The sequence below is a fragment of the Lissotriton helveticus genome, chromosome 12 (assembly GCF_964261635.1).
Source record: "Lissotriton helveticus chromosome 12, aLisHel1.1, whole genome shotgun sequence".
In the NCBI taxonomy this organism is placed as follows: Eukaryota; Metazoa; Chordata; class Amphibia; order Caudata; family Salamandridae; genus Lissotriton; species Lissotriton helveticus.
This window is the reverse complement of record NC_136073.1, coordinates 894,178,158-894,201,597: the sequence shown is the minus strand read 5'-3', so window position 1 is coordinate 894,201,597 and position 23,440 is coordinate 894,178,158. Positions and strand designations below refer to the sequence as shown.

Below are 23,440 nucleotides of genomic sequence, written 5' to 3'. Positions count from 1 at the left end.
CCTTGCTGGGCTAAGGACAGAAAAAACATTACAATTTCAGACAACTTTGTCCGTAATGGTTTAATTTGCCCGGTGCTGCACCAAGCTACAAACTTGTCCCAACAACTGGCGTAAAATCGTTTTGTGGAGGGACGCCTTACCGCCAAGATTAACTCGACAACTTCAGGGTGCAGATTGAAGGAGGTTAATTGCGGCCACTCAATCCCCATGCACTGAGATGCTATGTGTGGAGTCCTGGGTGCAGCACACTGTCTCACTGCTGTGACAGAAGATCCTCCCGAAAAGACAGTTTGATAGGAGGACAGATGTTTATGCCTAGGAGTTCCTGGTAACCAACCCCCTTGCCGAATTCGATGACCTATGATGATTTGGACCCTACCGTTTGTGATCTTCTTCCGAAGGTATACAGGACTCGTGAGTGCCACTGTAGCCAGAATGTATATCTGAGCGAGAGCTGCTTTGGAAACTCCAGCGCGCAAAAATGTACACATTGCACTTTCTGGGCACTGGCAAAAAAAATCATGCCAGTCTGGGCCATCTCAGAGTCAACCCACCACTTGTGATTCGGTAGTTGCCTGCAGCAGACTTGGTCCGCCCTAGCATTTAAAGTTCAAGCCAGGAACCAGGAGAAATCTCTTGGTGGTTGTAAGAACTGGGACCGCCAGTTCTCCGGGGGGGTAGCATGGCTCGAGCAGGAAGGCGGCCAGGGGCTTGTGTGTAAAGTAGCTACTTAACACGCTCATCCAATGAAACACACAGTGCGCAATAATGGAGACCACACCAGATGTTGTATTTGAAAATCAGAATCTTTTATATAGGCTTTCAATTAGAGCAAGGCATTGGTAATTCACTAGCATTTCAGATAAGCATTTCATTAAAACATTTCATGTATCACGTGCAGGTTGCATTTCCTGTGAAGAGTAATCATTTCATTAAGGCTTTTCATTAAAATTACAGCCAGCTCATCTATGTCGTGAAACATTAACTAACCCCGCCTGTCGCATCAGACTCTTTGACAGGCAAAGGGGTAATGGTATAAACCTGGAGTATCCTACAAGAAGCAACAATTATAATGCATCTAAGTAGCACATCAAATCTCTCATGGACGCTTTTCCTAGAAGGAATAAAACATATCAGCAAGTACTTATCAGGCTAACAAAGAACTTCAAAGAACACAGCCTTTAGTCATTTGTGACAAGCCTTTCTTCTTGTAAATACGAGTCGGCTGCGACCCAGATCAGATCAACAGAATGTTATGGAAGTCCACCTCTGCAAGAAAATTCAGTACAGTGAAGTGACTCTCCCTCTCTCTTAACAGACTTGTAAATATGGTTCACGAAGAATAATTCAGGCTTGTAAATATGGTTCACGAAGAATAATTCAGGCTGGTAAATATGGTTCACGAAGAATAATTCAGGCTGGTAATTATGTAGGCAAAACAATGTAATGAGGCACATTCAGAAAGGGGCCAACAGGGCCTAGTCACAGTTAACCCCGGGGGAGGGGAGACCTCGGGCCTCACTCGGCCTACCGCCCTCCTCCCCAGGGGGTTACCTCACTTCTTCGGCCCTTCGGGGCCCTTGCGTGGTTCTCGGGGAGGGAGAGGGCGCTCTGACCCTCTCGAGGCCTCACTCGACCCAGCGCAGTGCCGACGCAGCTTCAGGGCACCGGCGCTGGGGACGAGGCGGGGGCTCTCACTCGGGCCTCGGCGGCAAAGGGGGGCAGTGGTGGTTCTTGGGCACCCCAGGGGGGAATCTGGCGTGGTGCGCAGTAGGCGGAGGGGGCTCTCGTGGTCCTCCACCCCCCCTCCGCGGCAAATCGGAACCTCGCCGGGTACGGAGCCTCACAGGCAGGGGCTCGTCTCCGGCAGCCAATAGCTGCGCGGCTTGGGCGGAGGGTGCGCGGCCGATAACGCGGCAGCGCTCCACCCCGTCACGTGATGTGGGCCCAAGGCGGCTTCAGGCCTAGCGCGGCCTGTCAGATTCAATGCGGCGGCCCTCTCCTGGCATCGAGGGCCGCCGAGGGGGGGGTCAAGCTCGGCGCTGAACACAGCGCGAAGGCGGGCAGCCCCAGGGCAGGCCGGCAGAGCCTCAAAGGCGTCGCGTGGGCGGCGCTGATGCCGCGGTGACGTGGGGCCTCCTCAGGCAGTCAGGTACAGCGCTTGGGGGCGCTTCTCAGCGCTAGGTGCCGGCAGGGCAGGGAGGCAATTTCGACGATCCCTGACAGGGCAGGCAGCCTCTGACACAGCGCTGGGCAGGAGGGCAGTTTACAGCGCTCCACAAGTTAGTCAGTCAGAACTGCAGGCAGGATGGGGGCAAATTATAGCGCTTGTCACACAGTTCAGTCAGGGGGAGACAGGTAGGCCCAGCTAAAGGCAGGGGATGCGCAGGGCAACTCAGTCCAGTACCTGGTCTCAGGAAGTAGGTTTCTTGGCGCTTGGATGGTTCTGAGCCCTTAGTTGCTTGTTTCTTGAGGTTGAAGAAAGGGGGGGGGGTTATGAGTTGAAGGCTTGAAGAATTTCTCCTCAGTCACTGCAGATGGGCCCTGGGGTTCCCTACCACTGGGCCAGATCAGGGGGATAGCTTTGGACACCTCACTGAACTTAAGAGGCAGCACCTGAATCCGGTCACTCCCAGTAGCATAGGTTCCTCACTAGGCCCTCCCGCCTAAAACTCCTGCGTGGGTTCCCCAGGTCAGTGATGCCCCAACTGACTGGAAAAAGTTCCCTCCCTGGCTTATATATGCCCAGGTCAGGTGACCACTCTCAAAGGCGGGAAAAGTCAGGTCCGCCTTCCTTCTGGAAGGTTCCAGGAGCTTCCCCACTCTAACTATGGACAGGGGCTGGGTGGCTGGTGTTGCAACAATGTATGGGGACCCAGCCTGCTCCTGGCAACTAGGGTGCTACACTAAAAAGACCACGCTGCAGTAGCAGGGGCCAGTGGCAGCCATGTTGAAAGTAGAGAGCACCTGCACCCTAACACAGATCAGCTATGAAAAGGTGCCCGAAGACCTAAGGGCCAGCAAAAAGTAGGTGGGAAAAATGAGGCAAGGGCAAAAAATCACTGGGAAAGACCACCCTAAGGCTGACAGGTCTAACAGTGGTCCAACCACTTCGAAGCGCACGGTCACTTGACACAGCACCCAAGACCATACCCAGTCCTGCTTGTTGCACTATCACATGGCCATACCAGATGTTGTCCGTGAGCACCTGCATCAGCCTCCGTTTCCGTGTGGGTAGGAAGGCCTTCAATGCCAAGCAAATCGCCATTTACTAAAGCAAACTGATGTGGAGTCGAATCACTCGTTGGAGGCCAGAGGACTCTGATCTCCACCTCTCTCAGATGTCCTCACCAACCTAGGAGGGACAGGGAACTGCCACTGACCCAACTGTGGTCCAGCAGCCACCAGAGCAGATCTTTTGCAGTCTCTGCAGAAAGCTAAATACAATTTGACATATTTCCCTGCAACCTCAGAGTCATCTGCACGGAGATCCAGGGCAGATACTGAAATATCGGGATTACAGACCAAATGTGCTGGACTCTACAATCTGGGGGAAAGGCACAATACCGTACCATATCCAGATTAGCTCCAATGAACAGGAGCATCTGCAAAGATATCTGGTGTGACTTCAGCATATTTATAGTGAACCAACGATATTGAATATGCTACTTACCAGTATGCATCTGTTCTTGGCATGTAGGGCTGCTGACATTCATATCTATAGCATAGATCGCCGCCTAGTGTTGGGTCCGGATGATTGCACATTGTTGTCCTGGAAGAGTCTTCGAAGTGTCACGAGATAGGTGGCTCCTCCCCTGGACTACAGTGTGCATGGGCATCGACTCCATCCTCAGGTTGTTTTTAGCCATTGTGGCAAAGATGGAGTGTAACAGTGTAAGCGATGGCCATGCTAAGAGTAAGTGTAAAAAGTCTGCAGGCGCCAGGGAGGAGGGCGGGCGATATGAATGTCAGCAGCCCTACATGCCAAGAACAGATGCATACTGGTAAGTAGCATATTCAGTTTGAGGCATGTGGGCTGCTGAATTTATATCTATAGCATAGAATACATAGCAGTCCCTCCATTAACGGCGGCCGCCTGTGCCAGCTGCAGAAGTCTGAAAAAGTGTTTTAAGAACAGCCTGCCCTACAGCTGCCTGCTGCTTGGAGTGCACATCTACACAGTAATGTTTAGTAAATGTATGTGGTGTAGACCATGTGGCTGCTCTACAAATATCTTCCAAAGGGATATTACCAAGGAAAGCCATGGAGGCCCCCAACTTGCGGGTGGAGTGGGCTCTGGGGGGGACCGTTAAAGTGCGCTTAGCCTTGTGATAGCAAATTTGAATATACTTAATGATCCACCTGGCTATACCTGCTTTGGAAATGGGGTTACCTTTGTGCTGGGCTGAAAAGGCCACAAAGAGTTGTTGTGTTTTCCGAAAGTCCTTGGTTCTATCGATGTAGTACATCAAAGCCCTTTTGACATCAAGGGTGTGCAGCATTCTTTCGGCCACTGTCTCTGGGTTTTGAAAGAACGCGGGCAGTTCAATGGTCTGATTGACATGAAACTGCGAAACCACTTTAGGAAGAACTTTAGGGTTAGTGCGCAGCACCACCCTGTTGGAGTGAATTTGAATGAATGGCTCTTGTACAGTGAGCGCCTGTAGCTCACTAACACGTCGTAGAGACGTAATGGCAATGAGAAAAGCCACTTTCCACGTTAAGAACTGAATCTCACATGAATGTAGAGGCTCAAAAGGTGGGCCCATCAACCTGGTGAGGACCACATTAAGGTTCCATACAGGAGCTGGCGGGGTCCTGGGAGGGATGACCCGCTTTAGTCCTTCCAGGAAGGCTTTAATGGCAGGCACTCTGAAAACGGAGAGATGCTGCCTGTTTTGGAGATAAGCCGCTATGGCGGATAAGTGTATCCGAATGGAAGCATAGGCAAGATTGCATTTGTAAAGATGTAACAAATAACATATGATGTTGGGAATGGATGCATCTAGCGGGTTGATGTTGTGTTCAGCACAGTAAATGACAAACCGCTTCCATTTCGCTGCATAGCAAGCTCTGGTGGTGGGCTTTCTCGCCTCCCGAATGATATCCATGCATTCAGGAGGCAAGCCAAGGTAGCCAAACTCTAAGACCTCAGTAGCCAGATCGCCAGGTTGAGCTGCTGCGGATCTGGATGCTGAATGTCGCCATGGTTCTGCGTCAAGAGCCTGGGTGTGAGGTGCAGCCTTTGATGCGGTACCACGGAGAGTTCCAGAAACGTGGTGTACCATGGTTGGCGTGCCCACGTTGGAGCAACCAGGATGAGTGTCATCGAGTGTTGCTTTAGCTTTCTTGCCACCAGCGGTATGAGAGGCGCTGGGGGAAAAGCGTACGCAAATCTGCCTGACCAGTTCATCCATATCGCATTGCCCTGCGACTGTGGGTGAGGGAACCTGGCGGCAAAGCTTTTGCATTTTGCGTTTTCCCTTGTGGCAAACAGGTCTATCTCTGGATGACCCCACTGCTGGAAGTACGGGCGGAGTACTGATGTATGTATCTCCCACTCGTGCATTTGGTGGCTGTACCTGCTGAGCAGGTTCGCCATCTGATTGTCCTTGCCCGGGAGGTGTTCCGCCATGAGGAAGATGTTCCTCTGAATGGCCCACTTCCACAAGCTCTGAGCCAGATGAGACAACTGTGGAGAGTGTGTATCTCCCTGCTTTTGGATGTAGTACATGGCTGTCATGTTGTCCGTCCGGATGAACACGACCTTGTTGCACAGATGCATTTTGAATGCCTTCATCGCCATGAAGATTGCCATCAGTTCTAAGTAGTTGATGTGCATCTTCTTTTGCTGCGTCGTCCATAGTCCCTGCACCGTGTAGTGGAGTACATGAGCTCCCCATCCCTGGAGAGATGCGTCCGTCGTGAGGATAATCTGTGGCACAGGCTCCTGGAACGGTCGGCCCTTGCAAAGGTTGTGTGGATTCCACCAATGCAGAGAGTTGTATGCCCGACCGGTCACCAACACTAGGTCGTTCAACTGTCCTTGAGCCTGAGTCCACTGATGTGCCAAGCATTCTTGGAGCGGACGCATATGTAACCGCGCGTGCGGGACTATGAAGATGCAGGAGGCCATCATGCCTATCAACTGCATGAACACTCTCGCTGGAAGTGAGTGTTGCGGTCTGAACTTTTGGATTAGCGACTGGATGTTGTCGATCCTCACTGAATTTGGCTGAGCCGTGGCCGCCAGAGTATCTATTGTCGCGCCCAGATACTGCCGCACACGTGCTGGCCGAAGGTGCGACTTCGGATAGTTCAGTGAGAAGCCCAGACCGTGAAGGAGGTGAATGGTGTGGGACATGTCGGTGGCGCACTGCTGGGCTGACTTTGCCTGAACCAGCCAGTCGTCCAGATAAGGGTAGACATGGACGTTCTGTCTCCTGAGGTGCGCAGCCACTGTCGCCAGACATTTTGTGAACACTCTGGGGGCTGTGGTCACTCCGAAAGGAAGGACCTTGAATTGATAATGTCGATTTTGAATGGTGAATCTGAGGTATTTCCTGTGTGATGGATGGAGTGGAATGTGAAAGTAAGCATCCTTGAGATCCAAGTTTGCGAGGAAGTCTCCCTGATTGAGCAACGGAAGAACTTGTTGCAGCGTTAGCATGTGGAAGTGTTCGGAGAGAATATACTGGTTTAGGGGTCTGAGGTCCAGAATAGGTCTGAGGGACCCGTCCTTCTTTGGGATCAAGAAGTACAGGGAGTACACTCCTGTGCCTTCTTCCTCCACTGGCACGAGCTCTATTGCGCCTTTGTGCAGCATGACAAGAACCTCCTGCTGCAATAAGTGCAAATGCTCTGTGGACATAGGACGGTGTTTTGGTGGTATGTTGGGTGGAGTGGATGTGAGCTCCAAACAATAACCGAATTGGATAAGCTTCCTGACCTACCTGTCTGTGGTGATGGATTTCCAGACTGGCAGGAACTGCTGGAGTCTCCCCCCGACAGGTGTGGAATGGTCGGGGGGCAGTGACAGGGCGTCACTGTTTGTTGGTGGCGGAGGAACGGGAGTTGTTGTTGCCCCTGCCCCTGCCTTTGGTGCTGTTGCCCCGGTATCCTCCTCTACTTTGCTTTGTGTAAGAGGATTGCGCCCCACCTTTATTGAATTGCGTTTGCTGGGACATTTGGCCCCTGGAAACACCTCTATTGCCTGAGCGACGAAAAGTGCTCCCTCTAAACTGTTGGGACTGGAGAGCTCCCATGGACTTAGCAGTCTCGGTATCCTTCTTTATTTTTTCCAGGTTGGTATCCACCTCAGGACCAAATAACCTGTCAGGGTTTACCGGCTGGTTGAGGATGGTTGTCTGTATCTCCGGCTTAAACCCGGAGATTCTGAGCCATGCCTGACGTCGCAACATCACACTGGTGTTAATTGCCCTGGCTGCAGTGTCCGCAACGTCCAGTGCACACTTAATGGAAGCGTTGGAGATGAGTTTCCCTTCCTGGATAAGCATCTCCGCTGCCTCTTTATAGTGGTCTGGTAGATGTTGCAACAGGGTCTCTAGTGTGTCGTAGTGTGCCCTGTCGTATCTAGCCAAGAGTGCCTGCGTGTTAGAGATACGCCAGATATTGGCCGGCTGAGCTGCTACTCTCTTTCCTGATGCCTCCAGCACTTTGGATTCCTTGTCCGGGGGAGGAGCTTCACCAGTGGTTTGCGAATTTGCCCTTTTGCGGGCATTAGAAACGACTAGAGAGTCCAATGGCAACTGGCCCTTGATGTAGGTAGGATCGCCAGGTGCCGGTCTGTATTTTTTTTCAATTCTAGGGTCGACTACCCTTGACCGCGTGGGTTCCTTAAAAATGTCCGCAGCATGCTTAAGGACCCCCTTCAGCATTGGGAGAGTCTTTACAGTCTTTTCAGTTGTGGAAAAAGTGTCAAAGAGGAAGTCCACCTCAACAGGGTCAGCATGCAGCTGAACGTCATGGTTCTTAGCCGCCCTCTCAATTAAAGCATTGAATGCCGCAGAATCCTCAGTGGGAGAGGTCTTGACGTTGTACACCTGAGGGTCATGGGCGGTGTGCTGATCCCCCTTGGTCTCCTGCCCCTGCCCATGAGTCCTGTTGTTCATCAGGATCCGTGTTGGCATGAAAGTTGTATTCCTCATCCTCATCCCCAGCATCCTCCACATCCGAATAAGTGGGTGAGGGTGTGGCAACTCTTGGAGTCCGAGGAACTAGTGGCTCGACCAAGACTGGTGAATCTGAAGCAGGCTTTTTGCGCTTTAGAGGAATTGTGTATGACTCCAAAGGCTGTGTCGCCGTGATCTTTCTCTTGTAAAGCGTAAGCTTCCCGGTGTCGGCATCGATGAAATGCTCCGACTGCTCCTCAACCAAGGGTGGTTGATGCTTCAAGCTCCCAGCCGGGTGAGTTGGCTTCGAGCCCGCAGATCCCTGCAAGTGCGCTTCGGGCACCGATCATGGTGCGAAGGCCTTCGGTGCCACTTTTGGCGGCAACGTGAAGAGGATTGGCGTCGAAGACTTTGGCGTTGGGACAGACTGCTTCGGGGTGGAAGGTGTCTTCGGTTCCTCCGCCGAAGCCTTGTCCCTGATACGTTTTATGAAGTCCGAGACCTGCTTCGTAAAGGAAGAGGACGGTTTTGTCGACCCGACAGACGATCTCGGTCCACTAACATGTGAAGACTCGAGCGTCGATGACTTGGGCTTTTCTGGCCGAGGCGTAGGAGCATCCTTCTTCGGGGCGCTACGCCCTCCTTCCGTGGCAGCAGACGTCGACGCCGGCTGTTTCGGCTCGGCGGCCTGGATTACTGGTTTCGGGACCCCAGTCTTCGGCTCGACGCCCTTGCTTGACTTCGGCTCGACGCCCTTTTTGGAGTTGGGCTCGACGCCCTTGCTTGACCCCCGGCTCGACGCCCTTCTTGGACTTTGGCTCGACATCCTTGACCATCCTCGGCTGGACGCCTTTGCCCGACTTCACCAAGTCGATAGCTTTCTTCGGCTTGGGTTGCCCCGACACCTCGGAAGACGAGGGTGTTGATAGAGGAGCAGAAGGCTTCGGTGTCGATGGCGTCTCAACCACTTTCGTTTTTGGCGACACCGATGGTTTCACTTTCGGTTTTGACAATGGCGGCTCCGCCGAAGTGTCCGTAGCTGGGCCTGAAGGCGGGGCAGTGGATCCTGGTATAAGGTCTTGGGTAAGGCCGTGTGGCGATCCCTCGACCTGAGCCTTTGTAATTGTTCGAACGGGGCATAGCTCTTCCTCCGAGCTATCTTCCATGGCCCCATAGGCCTCATTGTCGTCTCCTACCTTGTCAACGACTTCTTCCACTTCTAGGCCTTCGACATCCGCGTCATAGTCGTAGTCGATTTCCTCCGCTGGAGGTGAAATCTGCATCTGAACTTCGTGTTCGTCTGCTTCATCGTCGTCAAAGATGTCCACCGGTGCCGACTGCCGGGCCTCCATGAGCGCCGCGCGCCGAAGCCGAATCGTCTTCTTCGAACGAAACCTGGAACAAGCCATACAGCTGGCTTCATCGTGGTCCGGCGACAGGCACTTGTTGCACACCGGGTGGACGTCGATGTGGGGATACTTCGATCCACACACGGGACACTTCTTGAACGGGCTCCGTTCCATGTCGTGTCGCCGAAAGTCTTGCTGCGTCGACTGGGCCTCGATCACCGAAGAGTCACGCGACTCCCTGGATATCCAACTCGGGAACTGAGTTGGAACAGAACTGGGCACCGAACGCAAACAATACCGACGGTTTGAAAAAGGCCTTCGGGCCTCGAAAAGTTTATGTTGATTCCGAACTAGAGATAACGAAATTACATCCGAACCCAATGGCGGAAAAAAACAATCTGAGGATGGAGTCGATGCCCATGCGCACTGTAGTCCAGGGGAGGAGCCACCTATCTCGTGATACTTCGAAGACTCTTCCAGGACAACAATGTGCAATCATTCGGACCCAACACTAGGCGGCGATCTATACTATAGCTATGAATTCAGCAGCCCACATGCCTCGAACCAGGAGGTTCGCAGTCATTTGGAGGTGGTTGACAACTGACTGGAGCGAACCCACCTCCAGCAGTCAGTCTCCTAAGTAAGGGAAGTCTGATACCACCACCAACCCCTCCCCCCCCCAATCTCCGAAAGTGTGCTGCGACCACCACCATCACTTTGTGAACACGCGAGGAGCACTAGTGAGACCAGAGGGAAGAACTATGAACTGAAAATGCTTCTGGCCTACTGTGTACCACAGGTATCGCCTGCAGGGCGGGAATGTGAAACCAGCCCTGTAGGTTCCCCGCCACCATCCTGTCTTAAGGGTTTAGGACAAAAAGGGCCTGGGCCAGCGTAAACGTCTGGAATATTAAGAGGAGAAAGCTTCAAAACAGGACAAAGGCCTCTGTCCTCCTTCAGTGCAAGGAAGCAGCAGGAGTAAGGATAAGTTACTTAGATGTAATCCTAGTTCTCTTCCAGGGGATCCTCATCAATAGTCATAAGCACATGAATAGAATAGCGAGCCCATCCCCTCATCCTGCGGACAAGTGTACAATAAAGATACATTGTTAGAAAACCCATTACAAAGACTCCAATTAAGCTAGCATTGGCACAGATTCCTCAAGGAGGCCTGGCCTACTTTGGTATCCGCTCTGGAGTCAGAATCCAGACAGTAATGCCTGGTAAATGTATGAACCGATTTCCAAGTTGCAGCCTTGCAAATCTCGGCCATCGGTACATTGTGTAAGAAAGCTATTGTAGCATCCTTGCCCCTAGTAGAGTGAGCTTTAGGGGAGGCTAAGAGAGGCTTGTCCACTAATTGGTAAGCCAATTTAATACAGGACACTATCGACCTTACAATGGATCGTTTGGAGGCTGGAAAGCCTGTTCTAACAGAGCCGTAGTTTACAAACAATTGATCAGCCTTTCTGATGGATTTTATTCCCTCCAAATAGAATTTGAGAACCCTCTTGAGGTCTAATGAGTGAAGAGACCTTTCTGCTGGTGTAGCAAGATTTGGAAAAAAGAGGGTAGATAAATTGTCTGATTGACATGGAAGTCATAAACCACTTTGGGTAGGAAAGAAGGGTGAGTTCTCAAAACAACCCTATTGTAATGGAAAACCGTATACAGTTCCCTAGAACAGAGTGCTTGGATTTCGCTCACTGTGCGTGCTGATGTAATAGCCACCAGAAAAGCTACTTTCCATGTAAGGTGTTGTAATGTGGCCTTATGAATGGGGTCGAAAGGAGGATCCATCAATTTTGACAAAACTAGATTCAACTCCCAAGGAGGAGAAGGAGGTCGGACAGGGGGATAAACCTTCTTCAACCCCTGAAAGAAGTCCTTGACCACCTGAAATTGAAAGAAAGAAGGTTGGTTAGGTGATTTTCTATATGCTGTAATGGCCGCCAAATGCACTTTTATGGACGTGTATTTCAAACCAGATTTGGCCAAGTATAGCAGATACAGCAAGATGACCTCTTCCTGCCGCTAATCCGACTCCAACCATTACGCATACACCAAAAGTAAAATCTTTTCCATTTAAAAGAGTAAGACGTTCTTGTGGATGGTCTCTTTGACTCCCTCAAAATGCCAATGCAGTCCTGAGGGAGGTTCAAATATCTGTTCTGGAGGACCTCAGGAGCCATGCTGCCAAGCTCAGCGAGGGAAGGCTGGGGTGCAGAATCTTCCCTCCCATATTGGTCAGAAGGTGAATGAATGAATGAGTACGCTCTTCTATAGCCCATGGCTACCCTCAGGCATCCCAGCGCTGTAAGACCCAAGAACAAAAGTAAAGACACTCAATGAAACAGGAATGTCTTCAGTAGCTTCCTGAAGGCCAGATGATTAGAATCAAGCCTGATGTTGTCAGGTAGTGTGTTCCAAAACTTGTCTGCTTGGAGAGAGAGTTGGCGACCGCCCATGCGTGCCCACTTCACCCTTGGGACTGCCAGCAAATTATGCTGGTTGGATCTCAAGGATCTAAGAGATTGCTGACGGCGAAACAGGGGGCAAAGAATGGCCAGGCCATTATTGGAAATGGACTTGTGTGCCATGCACATGGTTTTAAACAGGATCCTTTCCTGTATCGGCAGCCAATGGAGAGACCGAAGTGAGGCCTTCGCCGAGCTGCGTCTGGGAACGTTCATGAGTAACCGTGCTGCGCAGTTCTGCACAGATTGCAATAATTGAATAGATCCTGCTGGGGCCCCAAGATAAACGGCATTTGCATAATCCAGCCGGGAGAGGATCAACGACTGGACCAGCACGTGTCTGGCCTCAAACGGAAGAAAAGTCAGGACCTTCCTGAGGACCCAGAGCAGACCGTAGCAGGTCGCAGCAACTTTTTTTGCCTGCACTTGAAATCCCAAGGTGGAGTCCAGCCAGACCCCAAGGCTTTTAATTTGGGTCTTTGGGGTGGGAGGAGGGCCCAGGCAGTTTGGCCACCAGGGGTCCAGGTTAATGGGAGCTTTATATCCTAGCCGCATGATGTCGGTTTTGGACCCATTTAGCTTCAAGAATGAGGCAGTCATCCAGTCCAAAACCTTAGTAGGACAGGGGGTAAGGTGGTTAATCCCCTGGTCTCCAGTCTCCATCGGGACAGGGGGCTGGACTCCTGTGAGAAATCCAGAGTAGATGTTAGTCACCTTGGCAGCAAAAAAGGAGGCAAGGTCGTCACATCGTTTCTGGGGGTCAGGGGAGGCATTAATGGAAAGGGGGGGGGGGGAGGAGCGGGGGGGAGGAGACCAAGGATTGAAATATTTTAAAGATTTCCCTAGGCATATTAGCTGCGTCCGAGATCTTTTCCTGGAAATACACCGATTGCGCATTTTTTAATTGGTTCTTATATGTTCTTAGCGCTAATCTGTATTAATTTTTACTGACGACTGAAAAATCTTTCCTCCATTTCCTTTCAGCCCGTTTGCAACATTGTTTACGACCCTTTAATGCCCCAGAATACCACGGCTTCTTATTAGGGCCAGACCGATGGCACACTTTTTTCTTGGGCAGGGTGGAATCTAAGGTAATATCTAGCCAGTTATTGAAGGCAGCGTTGGCGATGACGGGATTGTCGTGAAGGACCAGGGGATACCTCTTCAAGGCGACTTCCCATTCCTCCGCGGATAGCTTCGACCATGTTCGGCTTGACTTCTTTGAAAGGCTAGCTAAATGACTTTGAACAGGTGGGGACCAGACAAATGAGAGCAGAGCATGATCCGACCAAGGAACAAAGATGGGCTGATCACTGCTGATATTACCCAGGTTAGTAAAGAAGTGGTCGACTAAGTGACCTGCTGAGTGCGTTGGTCCAGAGACAATTTGTTTAAGTTGGACTACCCCTAGGGTGTCCACTAGATGTTGCGATGCAGAAGTCTCCGAGTTATCAAGCTGTATATTAAGGTCACCCATGATGGAGAAATTAGGGATACTACTGATGGAGAGGGAGATCTTGTCGAGGAGGTTGTTGCAGAAACTGTTATATGCTCCCGGTGGCCTATAGACCAGAATACCAGAGAGAGTACATATGGGGGAGAAAGAAATGGAAAATCCTAGGCTCTCACAGTCCGCAAGAGGGCTTTCAGATGTTCTACATAGAAATGTGTTCTTATAAATGATAGCCACTCCTCCTCCTCGACCCTTTTGATGGTCCATCCTACAGATAGAATAGCTAGCTGGTAAAGCCCTAACTATGTCCAGATCGGATGCCTCATTAAGCCACGTCTCGTTCAAAAAAAAAAGGGCATCTAGGTCTCTCTCCTCCAAAAGCAGGTGAATTTCCACCGCGTGCTTCGGAAGGGACCGACAATTTATTAAGGCAAATGAGTAAGATTTGGTTTTACCGTTCGCTAGCCCACTACGAGTGCAGTGAGCGCAGGAAATCCGTACCTCCTCTAAAAGGGAAGGTCTGAGACATATATCGGTCCCGCAACCTCTCATAGCTTGCAGCTGCTCGCCACTGTAGCTAAGTTTTTCCAGTACAGGGAGTGCCATTCTCCACGTCACTATCCACGTCCTAGCCCGTCCTAGCCCGGCCTGGCACGGACGGGCACAGACGGGCTTTCCTTAGGCGCTCCTTTGGCGCAGGTCGGCGCGGACGCTGCGCGTAGGAAAGGCCGTCTCAATTTATCCGCTTTAGCGCGTCGTATCAAGCGCTTCCTCCCAACCACTAGAGCAGCAACCTGCTCCTCCCCAAGATGGCCGCCAAAGTAGTCGGCCCCTCAATAGCTTTCAGCTCCTAATCGGCTGAAAAGCTAAGATAACGCTCGGTCCCTGAAGTGGCAAAATGAAGGTGAGCCTACACGCTCAAAGGGAAAGGGGTGCACACAAGGTGGGGGAAAACAACAATTTTAATAAAAACGGTGCAGTGGCAATGAGACGCAATTTAAAATAGATTCGTACCGCTAGATCTAGCTCCCAGCTTTCCGCCTCAGGAGCAAAGATAATGTCCCTAGGTCCGGCCTGCACGGAAGTCTCCTGTGCGGACAGATCAAGCGCTGTAATAGGTCCGGATACCACCATTGGCGAGGTCAGTCTGGTGCTATCAGGATCATCTTCATCCTGGATCGGATGAGCTTGGTCACCACCTTCAGGGTGAGAGGAAGGGGCAGAAAGGCGTATGCAAACACCTCGGACCAGTCTTTCAAAAGAGCATTTCCTCTCGTTTCTGGTCGGTAAAATCTGGACGCAAAGGCGTGGCATTTTCTGTTTAGATCGTCTGCACAGAGGTCGATGGAAGGACGACTCCATTGATGAAAAATGTCCGCCACCACCTCGACGTTGAGCAGCCAGTCTTCTTGTTCTTCGAAGTGTCAACTGAGAGCGTCTGCTCGCTCGTTCTATTCTCCTGGCAGATGCACTGCTGTGATCAAGAGGTTTCTGGCCAGACGCCAGTGCCAGATCACTTAAGATTCCAGAGACAGAGGACGAGAGTGTGTTCCACCTAGTTTGTTTAAGTAATACATGGTGGTTGTATTGTCCGTTTGTATCAGAATCGACTCGGACTGAATCGACGGATGGAATGCCTTGAGGGCCAAATGAACCGCCCGCAGTTCTAACATATTGATATGATAGGTCTGCTCCTTGCTGGTCCATCTGCCCTGAGTCTGCAGTTGACCCAGATGCGCTCCCCATCCCTGAAGAGACGCATCTGTGATCAGGGATTGTTTTGGCAGAGGTTGATGGCATGGGACTCCCACTAGAAGATTCTTTGGCTGAGTCCACCAGAGAATGGACTTCTTCGCTGCTTGAGAGAGGAGAATTTGGTCTTCCCAATGATCCGAAGATTAGTCCCATTTGTCCTCCAGATCCTGCTGCAACGGTCTCCTTCTCAATCTGGAGTTGGGTATGAGAAAAATGCAAGCGGCCATCGACCCCAGTAGAGACGCCAATTGCCTTACTGATAGCTGATGTGCTTGAAGGATGATATTGCATTTGTTTCTCATTGATAACAGTCTCTCCTCTGAAGGAAACACTTTTCCTAGGCCAGAGTCCCAGGTGGCACCCAGATAGTGGAGCAATTGATTGGGCCGACTAACTGATGTGTCCACGTTCACATGAAGGCCCAATCGGTCAAGGAGATCTAGGCAGATGTGCTAGTGGTTCTACACCAAGTGAGGAGATGATCCCTTCAAAAGCCAGTCAGCCAGGTATCGATACACAAACAGGCCTTGGCGATGTAATGCTGCCACTACCACTGCCGTGCATTTTGTGAATACCCGTGGGGCAGATTTGAGGCTGAACGGTAGGACTCTGAACTGGTAATGCTTTGCACCTACCATGAATCGCAGGAACTTGCGATGTCGTGGGCAATTGGAATGTGAAAGTATTCATCTTGGAGATCCACCGAACACATCCAATCTCCTTTCCTTAGATGTGGAAATATTTGATGGAGCGCCAACATACGAAACTTCTCCTTTTGCATGAACTTGTTCAGAGATCGGAGATCTAGAATAGGTCTGAACGTGTTTGCTTGTTTTTTTTTCAAAACAAGGAAATATCTAGAGTAGACTCCTTTTCCTCTCTGGGCATGAGTGTAGTGTAGTTCCTATTTACCTTATAGGCTCTGCGCATTGGAATAATATACACTATAGTTTTTGGCATAGGACTGAGGTCAGTATGCCTCCATCGAGTACATTAAAATTAATTATTTTGTGTGCCAGCTAAGTCAGAGGCCACTAGAAACTCCTTGAAAAACAAGAAGGGAGTAATTTCTGGCAATCGCATAAACATGACAACAAAATCACAGGTGGGTCTCTTCAACAAGAAGCCACTGAAAAACTATATAATCTCTGAAACCGTGAACATATTAGACCACCTAACAGGTATCAGGATACAGAAACACAGTCATCTCGTTAGTTTCAGGAGTCATCTGATAAAGGTTCAGAGAGAGGTGGACGGTCAGAGTAGATCTGGGATTTGCTCACATGGACTACAAATGAAGTTAAAAAAAGAATATACGTAAATTGCCCACCGCAAAGTCCTTTTTCTAGAATAGCTGGGTGCTGTCAAGTGAGGGCAAAAGCCTTGAAAAACACTTTTTAGAGAAATGTGCGCCACTTCACCCATCAACAGCGTTGAAAAGACTGTAATTTATATTTGGATTTCTAAGTTTTATCACAACATACATTCCAGATTACGCAGAACGGGTTAAACCATTCTACGACTTGATGCGTCCAGATTTTTCAAACACACATTGGACACAGGAACATACAAACATTTTATGTTCCATACAACCGGACATGATATCTTTTAAACATAGCTTTTCTGCAGTATGAACAAGAAAATCCTCTGCCTATTGAAATAATGCCTCTTGATCACTATGATTACATCATATACACTAGAGGGAGGGGTGGGGAATAAGAAGGAATTCCTCCTTCAGCTTCAGTTGGCTGAGTTGATTCAGGTCATCGCTCACCAGCTATGAACATCTTATTCATTCAACAGTCTGGCACGAAGCGCTGACATTTAAGAAACACAACTACTTAATTTGGACAGCAGACTTTGAGAACCAGATGCCCCTTACCTTTCTGACAGTGTAGAGGGAGGTACAGACGGACACCATGGACATAAACAAGATGGCTGCTGCGTACAGGTAATAATCATCTAAGGACCACAGGACCATACTGAAGACTTGGAAGATGTAGAATGGATTTAAAACCTAGAAGACAGTAGCATAGAATGCAATCAAAACACACAATGAAAGAACACAACTGACAACACTCAGGAAGTAGCAGGACAGAACCAATGCACCCAGTGGCAATCTGCAGACTCAGGAAGCAAAGTATATAGTCAATACACCAAGGCCCTCATGAGTGGGATCTCTCCCATCCCTGTTACGTATATTACAGAAAACCATGTATTTAAGAGGCAACAGCAAAAAGAGCAAAGCAACAACAGCACACAAATATACATCCAGGAGATGACAGTATAACATACAAATGAAAATATTTGGAAGTAATAAGCATAGATAATACACTCATCATACGATTAGGGAACCAAGAGCAACAGCAATAAACTACATACCAAGGAGGCACCAGCACCCAACCAATAGATCCAGTAAGTAACACCACACTCAATAGAACATGTCAGAACAAGTATGCCTTGCATACACCCAAACGTAGACAGTACATGTTCCATACATGAAGGTAATAGAGCACAATCTACATATCCTGTGTGGAACAGCACACAATCTTAATACCAAGAGGCAGCAGGCAGCTTTAAAACAGGCAAAATCAATCACAGCATACACCACTATATAGTTGGCGTGTAAACCTGCCATGCAATAATCTTGAGAAGCACAGAAACCTCCCCCCACAATGACCCCAGATCGCTCTCACCTCTTTGATGAGAAGTTTGGGGATAGAAGGCACTTTCACTTCGATCTGGTTAGCGCCATAGAACAGCTTGCTGTAGAAGAGAGAAGCAAATGTTTCGCAAAGTAGTCAATTTCTTTTAATTTTGGAAACATTGCTTTCATACCAGACATCTCAAAAACAATTTATATTCTATGACCACATATGATGAATTAAAATACAGAGACAAAAAGGAATAAAGCACTTAACATTTTGTGATTACTGCTTTGTACTTTATTAGAGGTGAAAACTAGATTAAGTGAAGCACAGGACTGTCTAAGACTAAAAAATTGGACTGGGGCTCACGGGAGGAAGGGAAAGGATGATAGGATGGTTTATTGCGAGTGGCAAAGCCCTTTATCAATGTGTCTGTAGTTTTACAGTTATTACTTTTTACTCCATTAACTTTACATCGCTCACAATGTTAAGGAAGGTCAGCAAGAGCATCCTCCATTTTAGACTTTTTCTAATCTGCCCTTTCCTTCAATGCTTCCCTTATCCATCTTATTGCTTTGGAGGATTGAACTCTGTGCTGGTCCACAGCATATTAGTCTTCGTCACTCTGTTAGGTCAGCAATGCCATTTCTAAGATGGCTTTAGTTTTGGACAATACACTGGCAGCAGATCATGGAAATTAACAGTATCACTTGATGAGGGCATTAGCAATCACCCTCATTTTTCGGGTTTGATTTGACTTCTACTGTCACTCCTTGGGTGGGAGATTTACCTGCCGAGCATCAAGAGTCAGCAGTCGCTTCTGGCGAGGCCAAAGTTTGGCCTTAGTGAGAGAAAAACAAAAAGAGTATTCTGTTCCTATGTGTGTGTGTGGGGGGGGGAAGAAAAAAAGGGGTGTGGGGGGGGGGGGGGAGGAAAAAAGGGGGGTGAGGGAGAAAGGGGGGAATGAGGATGGTATGGAAGTTACAACCAGGTGCTAAAAAGAGAGAATGTGTGATTGCTCCAATAAGAAGCAAGAGCCATCACACACCCCGAAGGGCGTCGTGCTTCATCATAGGGCAGCTCCTTGTTGGGCCAGTGCTGCAATGCCCAACGGGCCCCGCAAGGGGCTCTTTGCTGGAGGTCTTCTCTGGTTGAGGTCTTGAAAGAGTTATCCAAGTACATTCAGAATAGACTAAGACAATGTCAGTCCTACCAGCAACCACACTGTCCCTCCTAAAGGCAGTTTTCCATTCCACAAGGCACCTTATGCAGAGAGAAAAAAGGCTGATCACATCTCTCCAATCCTGAGGGATAGTCATTGGCTATCTCTAGCGGCAAGGATCAAGTTCACAGTCTACTGCCTCACCTTCAAAGCTCTACTATATGGCAAACCTGGCAACTCACTGACCGCCTGACCATTTCAGGAGGCTTCAGACAACCTAGAGGCAAGAGTTCTCATACTGGAAACGCTGAAATTCAGATATTTCCAAGTACGCAAACCATACAGGCACATTTTCAAGCTTCTGGAGCTCCCACCTTCCTCAAATAAGAAAAACACACAACATCTTGGCATTCTGATAAGGTTTAAAGGCTCCCATCTTCAGGGCTCACATTGGCACATCGGGTCTGACAACTCCAACTATTTAGGCTCTGGAATGGCCAAATACCCACACATATCATAACAAAGTCTAATTAACAAGTGGGGTCTGTAAATGATCTAATAGTCACTAATGACAGAACTGAGATTCAATATTCATATTTCATATGCTTGGAACCGGCAAATGAGTTTAATATCTTCCATGTTTCTTCCCTTTTCCAACTGCTGCTTGTCCCCCCACCACCCCTATCCCTCAAGCTATTCCCCCATACTTCCTGTTCATTTTGATTCCCTCTTGGTGTTTGCTATATAAAGCGCCCAAATAGATTAACGGTGATACAGCACTATATAAAACTGTTAAAATAAAGATGTGCCATAACCCTATTGGAGTCTTCCTTCTTGAAATCTTTTCCAGCTTCAGAGAGCAACAAGTCAGGTTTCTTCCACCAACTCTGCAAAATGACAATCTTTACTTTCCTCGGTGTGTATATCTGGGCTAGTTCTGCATTTTCTGCATTCCTTATTTGTACAAGTCAGTGAAAAGTTGTAAAGGTCTACTGCCTCTGATATTTTATTATGTAACACTCCACTTGGTTGGTTACTGTAGTCCATAAGAGTGAAGCGTGTAGCAGAGCACCGCTTTGCAAATCAAGGGCACCTATGCTTTGGTGTCGTGCCAGTAAGGAGTGTGTGTGACATAGAACATGATTGATGAGCTGGTCATGAAGATAGGGAAAGAGGTTCCAAGTCGGGTTTTATACTCTATGTTGAAGTGATTAAGGAGAGGTGGGGAGGGTACAGTGGCAAGTAGATCACATCAATCACCCAGACAAGTCCCTGGTGCCTTGATTGTGAAGGGATCAACAGCAGCACCATTTCAGGCATAAAATGGTCCGCAGATTCCGTACTGTCTGGAAACTGATAACTTAGTCTAACTGATCCTACAGGACATCCCCAATACATACTGAGTATCAGTCAAGGACATTTATCAGTTGCAATAAAGCCATCAATGTCCCGTCAAGGATGTGTGTGTATAACGTAAACATACCTCTCCTATATGAATATTATAAGCAGAAACAGCACCTGGAAACCAAAGTACATGAGACAATACAAAAATGTTGCACAGTGTTGACACCATGAAATAAATTCATTCACTGAGAGCACGGTAGCCGACGTAGAAATCAGCCACTGTGGAAGGTATCTGAGAGCGTCAGCAGATGTGCAGCAGTTGACTCAACAAGCTCACTCAGAGCAGCAATGGGTGTGGAAGGTCACATTTATTATCCTAACTTCAATCGTACAATATTTGAGGAAAGCGCAGCTCTCCCCAAGTAGTCCAGGAAGCATGTTTACTATTCTATCTCCGTTCATGGAATATTTTGAGGAAAGTTAACAACTCCCCAAAGCATTTTATGAAAGGGTTCAAAAACGGAAAGTTCTGAAAATGATGCCCAGAAGGCGCTGCTTAAGGCAAAAAAATAATTAGGACTACCTCTCAGAGGTACTTTCTACATCATGTCCCCTTCAGTCTTGTGGCAAGGGGTACCAGAACTTTAAGTCACTTTCGAGTGGATTGAAAAGAAAGGTAGCAGGGCAGTCTAGTAGGGCTTTCAGGCTTTGACCTAGCCAGAATGAAGTGGCAGGAAGCACGGAGAGCACAAGGGTGATCTATGTCCAGGTCTAAAAGATGTTCACAAAATCAGCAGGTGGGTGGCGGAGGGGATGGGGAGTACCGGGGAACAGGGGGAAAGAGCAGTCTAGTACCAATCTGAACTAAGCTCCTCCTTCTAGTTCAAATGAACGATTATGAATGGAGAGGTTCTTCCTGGATTCCAGGCAGGGGCCAGTGCCTTCTACTGAGACCCAGTTACCCTTTCTCAGGGGACGCTGTGGTGATAATGTATGTGACAGCACTCCGCGCAGGTATTAAACAAAGGGAAGCAGAGATAAAGTGGGAAGATGAGGGTATTTATCATCTGTAAGCAGCAGCCAGAAGTCTTACAAACTCCATCCTTGGAAAATGGAAAACGTCCGCAGACAGTTACTGTTAAGCGGACAACAGCTCTGCATCTAATGCTTGCATTGCACTTTGCCATATGCACTCATACTGTTCATGAAGCATTATACCACCTATACCAGTGGGTAATGTTCAGGAATATCAAATATAAACAAAGAAGAATGACTGGGGCTCCAGCGGCCGCAAGCCTCTGCACTTTACTCAAGTTGGATGGACAGAAAACAACTTCCCGGGTGCAACTGAAGACTTTAGCTCAATGAATATGCTGCCACCAGTCAGGACTCATGCGGTGGGGGTCAAGCACTGCTCCCATGAGAGAAAAAGGGGTAGGGGAGCTCACCTCTCAGGGTTCAGCCTAAAAGGGTGACACCCCCTCCCCCACTCCATCCAAAACTAAGCAATTCTGGGTGTCCATCCTAGGGTATCTTTCAGTATTTTGGAGCCATTAAACTGTAGCCAAAAACAAAGACAGGGCGCATTTCAGGGACAAGTGAAAACATGGCGGGGTGGTACAGCACAACTGGGGTAGAAGATTTCATCCTAACAAACTCTGCCACATAACACTGGCAAACATCGACTAGAGGGGTAATGAGCAAGAGGTCATGATAGAGGTCAAGTGTATTTCGAACAAATGTCCCCCCAATTGCAGCAATGTTTTATACCAGAACAATCCTAAGTAGGGGGAGGGTTTCTCAGGTTCCAACTCCTGAAGGTACTTCAACTAAAAGTCTTTTGTTGAGAAAATGTCCCTGCCTGGAGGATTACAAGGAAAAGTATTCAGGACAGGATCACTTTGCCGTGGAGGCTTGAATAACAAGGCACAGAGTCTATCACTGTTTTCAGGGCCTGTCTGTCACACGGCCACTAGGTTGACTGACTTCAAGGTCAGAGCATGATGTTGAACAGGAGAGCATGAGGGCCTCCATCAGTGCCTCATTTAAGGGCACTAGAGGCTCCAAGAAAGCTGGCCTTGGCTGGAGTATTTCAGTTAGTAAACTAGATTTAGCCTCAGGAGCGAGTAGCTGCAAATCTAACACCTCAGCAGAAGAGGTGCTTTTTTCTGTTGGTGGGCCAGGAGAGGAGTTCAGCTCAGTTTCTGGGTAGGTGCATAATCCACCGACATGCCAAAGGCCTAAGCAAAGTCCTTCATCCTTATAGTGGGAAGAGAACCAAATGTCCACCTCCTCTTCATCATCATCAAGGAGAACATTCTGCACGTCCTCCCACAAAGACCTCCAGCCTCTAATAATCCTGGCATTGTTAAAGAAGCTGAAGGTCCAATTTAGTCACTACTGGCTGTGCCTCGGTCATTTCATAGAATGACGTTGGCCTGGTGCAGACAGACATCTGCTCGGGTTGGGAAAAGGCAGCAGAACTGGTCCAGGTGTACGAGTTACTTACCTTCGGTAATGGATTATCTGGTAGAGACGATTCAAGCCGCAGATTCCTTCACGTAGAATTATCCCCAGGCGTGAGATCCAGAAACTTTTTTGCCACAGCATTCCTGCGCGCCGGGGCGGCATCACGCGACCCCGCCCAGTCATCGTCCGTGTACGTGACGTCAGAGAGGTCACACAAGACCCGACCCGGCGGGCGTACAACAGTTTTCTTCGGAGAACTTTTCCGCACCACAACGCGGAACCACCAGGTAAAAAACTGAGGAAGCATGGGAACAGTGTGCGAAGACCAGAAACATTGGAAAGGAAATGGTGACTAACACCACCACAAAGGGCAGTGTCAACACTGCAAGCCCAAAGGCAGGGAAAGAAAAAAGAACAAACAGAGCCCTGTGCAGCCACCCTGCCAGCACATACAGCCTCCCACCCCCATGCCCCTGAGGCAAGGAACATGCGTAAAAGGCACAGCCCAAGCAGTAGACCTACCACCCGCATCCTGAACAAGGGAGGGGGCCAGTTCCAAGACAGACAGGGACAACAAATCTCCAAGCCACCCCAACATAGAGGTACAAAAGGGGGTGGTGATGGACGGAGCATCTGAATCAATCAAACACT

At 49.0% G+C, this 23,440-nt stretch overlaps 1 protein-coding gene across 1 annotated transcript in view; it reads right to left on the bottom strand.

The window, feature by feature from the left end:
- Positions 1-23,440, bottom strand: part of LOC144798760 (polyamine-transporting ATPase 13A3-like) — a 376,171-nt gene that overhangs the window by 230,595 nt on the left and 122,136 nt on the right. The window contains exons 7-8 of the mRNA XM_078669780.1: positions 17,863-17,932; positions 17,049-17,183 (exon numbers count right to left, since the gene is read on the bottom strand). Of these exons, the coding sequence (XP_078525906.1) occupies positions 17,049-17,183; positions 17,863-17,932 (205 nt within the window). The remainder of the gene's footprint in view (positions 1-17,048; positions 17,184-17,862; positions 17,933-23,440) is intronic.